The sequence below is a fragment of the Aquarana catesbeiana genome, linkage group LG05 (assembly GCF_042186555.1).
Source record: "Aquarana catesbeiana isolate 2022-GZ linkage group LG05, ASM4218655v1, whole genome shotgun sequence".
NCBI classification, from domain to species: Eukaryota; Metazoa; Chordata; class Amphibia; order Anura; family Ranidae; genus Aquarana; species Aquarana catesbeiana.
The window spans coordinates 562,099,093-562,106,313 of NC_133328.1; the positions used below are offsets into that span (position 1 = coordinate 562,099,093).

At 40.6% G+C, this 7,221-nt stretch overlaps 1 protein-coding gene across 1 annotated transcript in view; it reads right to left on the bottom strand.

The window, feature by feature from the left end:
• CALB1 (calbindin 1) overlaps positions 1-6,924 on the bottom strand; it is an 88,625-nt gene extending 81,701 nt beyond the window's left edge. The window contains 3 exon segments of the mRNA XM_073631929.1: positions 6,460-6,485; positions 6,488-6,535; positions 6,738-6,924. Of these exon segments, the coding sequence (XP_073488030.1) occupies positions 6,460-6,485; positions 6,488-6,535; positions 6,738-6,816 (153 nt within the window). The 5' untranslated portion in view covers positions 6,817-6,924.
• Between the last annotated feature and the right edge of the window lie 297 nt (positions 6,925-7,221).

Genomic DNA, 7,221 nt, shown 5'->3' on the forward strand with positions numbered 1-7,221 from the left:
GAACCAGTACAGAACAGTAAAATGGCAGAGGATTAGTGCAAGTCAGGGACAGTCATCGACTTCCATGCATCTCTAAGACACCAGTCTTCATAAATACACTAGATAACAATTTATATTCCCTTTAGGACAGGAAAGGCTCTCAATTTCTTGTCATTTGATACTGCTGATTATTCAGATTTGTATGGTGCTATTTAAAAAGATTGCTTTGATTCCACATTTTAGCTGTCTTTAAAAGAAACATTTACTGAGAAGATATGGAGCTGTCATTACTAAGCCATACTTCAGAAAATGCTAGTTGCCTGGCTGTCATGCTGTCACTGTTTCTTCAGCACTTTCTGAGTCATTAACCTCCAATCAATATGTAGCTGAAGATTACCAACTTCACTTTAGTTGCCATGTGCTTGTTCCAGGTAGCTGCCCTCAAAGTATTTAACCCAGATGCTGTCAAGCAGTTAGCATTTTCGGAAGATGGTTATCTTTGGCAGTCCCCATATTTCTTGCATTCCGTGCTTTCTTTGAAATGAGATACTCTGCCCCAGAACTGTATACTGGTGGGTATATTTTGAAATACAAAGGTCACTCGCTTCTCATCGAGGTTTGGAATTAATGCAATCTATATGCTCCAGTGAATAACATTTCCTGGACTGAAATGAACATTTTAATGGTTCAGCAGGTTCATTAAACATTTACATTTAGAAACAGGATGACTTTGCGAATGTTTCAGAAAGTTACATACATTTTATTAGAAAAAAATAAAAAATCTGTCACCGAATTGAATTTAAAAAATATGAACCACAGGAAGGTGACATTAAAATGGAAAACCTGATTTCAAATTTCAAATAATAAAATGTGTTTTTCAAAGCCGGGACACACAATAAAAATATGCTGATATTATACACAATATTAGTTATTTCAGCCCTGGGGACAGCTGTAGTTATGAATGCCACAGAGCAGAGGAAGATCACACAAGAGGTTACATTAGAGGATTATAAGTGTCAGATGGTAATCACTACTGATTCCTGACATAAGCTTGCAGTAAGGAAAGGTCATATTCACTGGTCTGGGATTATCTAAAGCATTACACAGATGGTACAAAAATGGCGTTATTTAACAACCTGGAGAAAAGAGTAATAGAACTGACACAAACGAGTAGAGTAAAAGAGATCGCTGCTCACAGGTGATGCAATCGGTAAACCTCCAATGTTACTTCTGGGAGGTGGGGTGTACGCCCTGCCACTGCAGCAGAAAACATGGAACAGACAATCTTCAGATCGGCAGCACACCCACACAGAAAGTAAAGTATAAAGTCTTTATTAAAGCATAAATATTAAAAGCACTGGATGGGTACAGGCAGGGGAAATGCCAGGTAGGTTGACGCGTTTCACACTACAGAAGTGCTCTTGACAAAGCACTTCTATAGTGTGAAACGCGTCAACCTACCTGCATTTCCCCTGCCTGTACCCATCCAGTGCTTTTAACCGCTTGCCGACCAGCCCGCCGTATGGCGGCAGGTCGGCACGATCCCGTGAGCCGTCGTAGCTATGCATCGGCTCCTTTAAGTGGGATAGCAGGCGCGCCCTGCGGGGGTGTCAATGCTCGTGGCCAACGGTCGCGTTGACCGCCGGCCACGAGCGATCGCGGGCACTAGAGGGCAGAACAGGAACGTGTGTGTAAACACACCAAATACCTGTTCTGTGAGGAGAGACAGATTGTGAGTTCTTACTAGCTAGGAACCACGATCTGTCATTTCCTCTAGGTCAGTCCCCTCCCCCTACAGTTAGAAACACACACAGGGAACACAGTTAACCCCTTGATCGCCCCCACGTGTTAACCCCTTTCCTGCCAGCGACATTTTTACAGTAATCAGTGCATCTTTATAGCACTGATCGCTGTATAAATGCCCCCAAATGCCCCCAAAAAATGGGTCAAAAGTGTGTCCGCCATAATGTCGCAGTCCCGAATAAAATCACAGATCCCCGCCATTAGTAAAAATAAAATAAATAAATAAATAAATAAATAAAAATAATAAAAATAAATCTACCCCTATTTTGTAGACGCTATAACTTTTGCGCAAACCAATCAATATACGCTTACTGCGATTTTTTTTTACCAAAAATTATGTAGAAGAATACATATCGGCCTAAACTGAGAAAAAATGTGCTTTTTAAAAAAAAAAATGGGGATATTTATTATAGCAAAAAGTACAAAATATTGTGTTTTTTTCAAAATTGTTGCTCTTTTTTTTTTTTTTATTGCAAAAAATGAAAAACCGCAGAGATAATCAAATACCACCAAAAGAAAGCTCTATTTGTGGGGAAAAAAGGACGTCAATTTTGTTTGGGTGCAGCGTTGCACGAACGCGCAATTGTCAGTTAAAGTGACGCCAGTGCCGAATCGCAAAAATGGCCTTGTCATTTAGCAGCCAAATCTGAAGTGGTTAATATTTATGCTTCAATAAAGACTTTTCTTTACTTTCTGTGTGGGTGTGCTGCCAATCTGAAGATTCTCTGTTCTAGAACTGACACAAAGCAGAGTATCTCATAACAACCAATAACAACTCAGCTTTCATCAGCTTAGAGTGCTAAGTCTAGCGAATGTTGATTTCTAATTGGCTGTTATAGGATATTGCATATCACTCTTGTAGAGTATCTAAATCTAAAAAGTAATATATTGCAGCTTACCCAACCTTAGAAGTGGTCGCTGCATTAGTTTTATATTTCAGACTTTTTTTACCCGATGATCCTACCAGTATCACACTTTCCTAGAGTGACAATACTTACTCACTATATTGAATTTGAAAAGCAGCATTGTCACCCTAGAGGCTCGTTTACTCTGGCATCACCTTCTGAAGAGCAACCCACAGTGGATTGCTTTTCATTGGATGCTTGATAGGCAATGAAGAGGGGTTATGTCGCTGCCTCGCTACTTGTTTTACCTGTTTTACCCCAAAAACCCACATCATCTCGCTGCAATCATGTGCATTGCATGAGGTTGCAGGGTGGCCCCATGAAAGCAGAATTAAACCCATCGATTTAACATTTAAAAAAAAAAAGTTACATTCCCGACACATCTCAGGAATGTAACTGTCACATTGATTATGCTCTCAACTGAACTGTAAAAACCATCCAATGGCTGGTGTCATAACTGATCACATGTGCAGCATCATGGCAGTTGAAGGTCAAACATAAACCAAGATGGCAGCTTCCTTGGCTGAAAATGATAAGAGGATTTAGTTCTGCTTTAAGTTGAATGGGTTGAGTACTTCCCGCCAAACGTGGTGGGGGAATAATTTATGCAGTTTGCATCAGGGCCGCAGCATGTGTATACCTTAATCCACTGCCTGTGCATTTAGGGAGTAGCAGTTGTTGGGTGGTAAAAAATACATCTCAACCCCATGTTATTACCTCTTCCCCCACCACAAGTGAAAACAAGGCCTTAGGCTGCTCTCCTGATTTGGACTACAAACACGCCCCCCTCTACTCAACACTAATGCCCTGTACACACGGTCGGATTTTCCAACAGTAAATGTGTGATAGGGCCTTGTTGTCGGAAATTCCGACCGTGTGTAGGCTCCATCACACATTTTCCATCAGAATTTACGGCACACAAAGATTGAGAGCTTGCTATAAAATTTTCCGTTGTCGGAAATTCCGATCGTGTGTACACAAATCTGACACACAAAGTGCCACGCGTGCAGAGAATAAATTAAGAGACGAAAGCTATTGGCTACTGCCATATATATTTATAGTCCCGACGTACGCGTTTTACGTCACCGCGTTTAGAACGATACACATTGTGTGACCATTTGTATGCAAGACAAGTTTGAGCCAACATCCGTCGGAAAAAAATCCATGGATTTTGTTGTCGGAATGTCCGATCAATGTCCAACCGTGTGTACAGGGCATATTACATAAGAAAGAGATGTTCTGGAGTCCAGAGAAGATAGATAGGATAGCTGATATCATTGTAATAAGTGTCTGCCGCGCTAGATAAATCTTAATTACATATAAATTATAAACATTCAAGCAGCCAGCACAATGTTGATGAACAGCAATAAAACAATATATAAAAATAGGTGCAGCGCTTGAAAAATGTCCATAGACCCTCAGGTCCTCAAATTGGTTGTAGTCACAAAGCCTATAGGATTTAATGGAAGAGTGAAAGAGAGAGGATAAACACCACCGGCATCCAGACACACTGCCTCTTACCCTCCTCTCTGGACCCTTATTACAGGGGTCATATGAGCAGTAAATGGGAAAGGAACCCTTACTCATCGGAGAGGGGATGACAGCGGATGGCTTACAGGTCCACGCAGCTTTGCAGGTGTGACAGTGAGGAGCCCGGACCGGTGAGCCATCCGCTGTCCTCTCCTCTCCGATGTGTCCGGACTGGACGGAGCCACCGCACTGCTCACAATACCTACCGCAGTACCTATACTTACCTGAGCCCCATCTCGATCCAGCGATGTTGCATGAGTGCCCCTGCTGTCCAGGACTCTCCCTCCTGATTGGCTAAGACTCAATCAAAGTCAGTGAGACAAAGAGAGAGAGGGGGTGGGGCTGAGCTGCGGCTCTGTGTCTGAATGGACGCACAGAGCTCAGTTCGGGTGCCTCTGCAGGAAGGAGGGGCAGGAGCAGATCCGAGAAGCGGAGGATCTGGGCTGCTTTGTGCAAAACCACTGCATAGAGCAGGCAAGTATAACATGTTTGTTATTTTTAAACAAAACCAAAAAAAACGAGACTTTAATATCACTTTAAATTGTATTGTAATTGTACTGTCAGCCCTCATGTTGTAAAGCGCTGCGTAAACTGTTGGTGCTATATAAATCCTGTATAATATTAAATATTTTGATACATCATTACCAAATCAGCTTAATAAACTGTAAACACATACAAAATAATATATGCCTTTCCACTTCGCAAACATTTACACATTGTTACTCTGCTTAGCTGCTGATTCAATCCAGTTAACTACTTATAGGAGAGCTAAAGCACAAGAAGATCTCATAAGATGGCAATATGGAGGTCATGAGCAGAGCAAAATCAAAATGCTCCAAATTCCTGTCCTGACTCATTTTTTTAGCCTTGTGTGCCTAACACACAATTAAAAATATTAGAGATCGTTGATAATGTTTAAATGTTTTATTTTATACTACTTGTATTATATATATATATACAAAAACAATAGGGCTGTATTACTTTTTACAACTGTAAATTTTTGCTGTCTGTGCTGCAACTGTTTATTTTGGTAACCTCTAGGGATAACCAGGTTGTGAGTTTAGGCAGAAGCTGATTGAAGTTGGAGCTGTCCACCCACATAAACTTTATCATGGTATACTTAAAAAGACACACACACACACATATATATATATATATATATATATATATATATATATATATATATATATATATATATATATATTCCTTTTTAAGTATTTTACGTATACCATGAGGTTTCCTCAGCCCTCCAAGCCAGAGAGACAATATAAATGTATATGGATTTGTATCCAACAGTATCTGGATCAGCACCATGGCTGGCTGCTACCCTGGGCTGTAGGGGACAATTTTTTTTCCCTTTTTCTCTGTGTGCTGCAGCCTTTTAGTTTATTTTCGGTAATTTCTGGGGATTAACCAGGTTGTGAGCATAGGCAGAAGCTGATTGAAGTTGGTCCTGTCTACCCACATAAACTTTCTCATGGAAAGCTAAAAAAAAAAAAAATATATATATATATATATATATATATATATATATATATATATATATATATATATATATAAACAAAGGGGCCATATTACTTTTTTCCAATTGTGAATTTTTGCTGTCTGTGCTGCAGCCTTTTAGTTTATTTCTGGTAATCTCTGGGGATTAACCAGGTTGTGAGCATAGGCAGAAGCTGATTGGAGTTGGTCCTGTCCACCCACATAAACCTACTCATGGTATACTTGAAAAGACACACAAAAGAACCCCCCCCCCCCCAAAAAAAAAAAAAAAATATATATATATATATATATATATATATATATATATATATATATATATATATATATATATATATATTGTCCTTTTAAATATTTTACATGTACCATGAGGCTTTCCGGCATCCTGTCCTCAGTCTTCCAAGCCAGAGAGACAGTATACTATTGGATTTGTATCCGACAATATCTGGATCAGCCCCATGGCTGGCTGCTACCCTGGGCTCTAGGGGACAAATTTATCTGATAGTTGATACTTTAATTAGAAGCTGCAGTTAAAACTCACATCGATTTGGAGTGCAATGCAGGATGACAAAATATATAACTGAATCTGCTACCCTTGCAGCTTTGATTTTGGGATGCTGCAATTCTAAATAACAATACTAAATTAAGACTCCAGCTTGTAAAATTGTAAATAAAAGAAATAAAAAAAACAATAAAATAAAAAGGAGAAGAGAAGTCACTACTAATCCAGAATGACACATACCAGTCCAGCTTTCTTCCTGGCTTGAGGAGCTCCTGAATAAAGTTCTGCAGTTCTTTCCCTTCAATGAACCCATTTCCTGCAAACACAAACCAACACAACATCAGATCCCCTCCGGTGCCACCACACGGAGACAGACACGATCCGGACGTTTGAAAAGAAAAGTTGATAAAGAAAAAAAGCAGCAAGAAAGAGTAAAAGAAATAGCTTTAACCCTTTCCATGCCAGGGCAGTGCATCCCTCTGGCAGTGAAATGGTTAGTAGAGTCTAATCATATTCACCATCAGTATCATAATGACGCCAGATTTCCAGAAACTGAGAGGCTGAAATCTCCACTCCTTGTAGATGAGTCTCTGCCATGGTGGGAAGTGCCGCCGCCGCCGCTGCTGCGCTCTCCTTGGTGCTGAACTGGAGCGGCTGATGGACTTCAAGTTGCAAGCTGAGAGCCCTGCAGTCTATATATGGCAGTGGCTTTTAGCGTGACCCCGCCCACTGCACCTCCTGTCAGCTCGGCCACACCCCCTTCTTTTACTTTGCTGTCACTTTTGATGTGCAGCTCACCTTGCCTTCCCTGCACCCCCCCCCCCCCCCCCCTTTCCTATATACTTCACCCGGCAATTAAAGCAAAACAATAAACTTGGCAAAAAAGTAGAAGAACAGGTTTGTCAATGGGAAGATTCGAGGGTAGAATTATGAATAAATGATATATTACAGGGTGCATGCTGCTTATTTTCCTGGATCACTGATTGCAGCCTTATGGCTGGA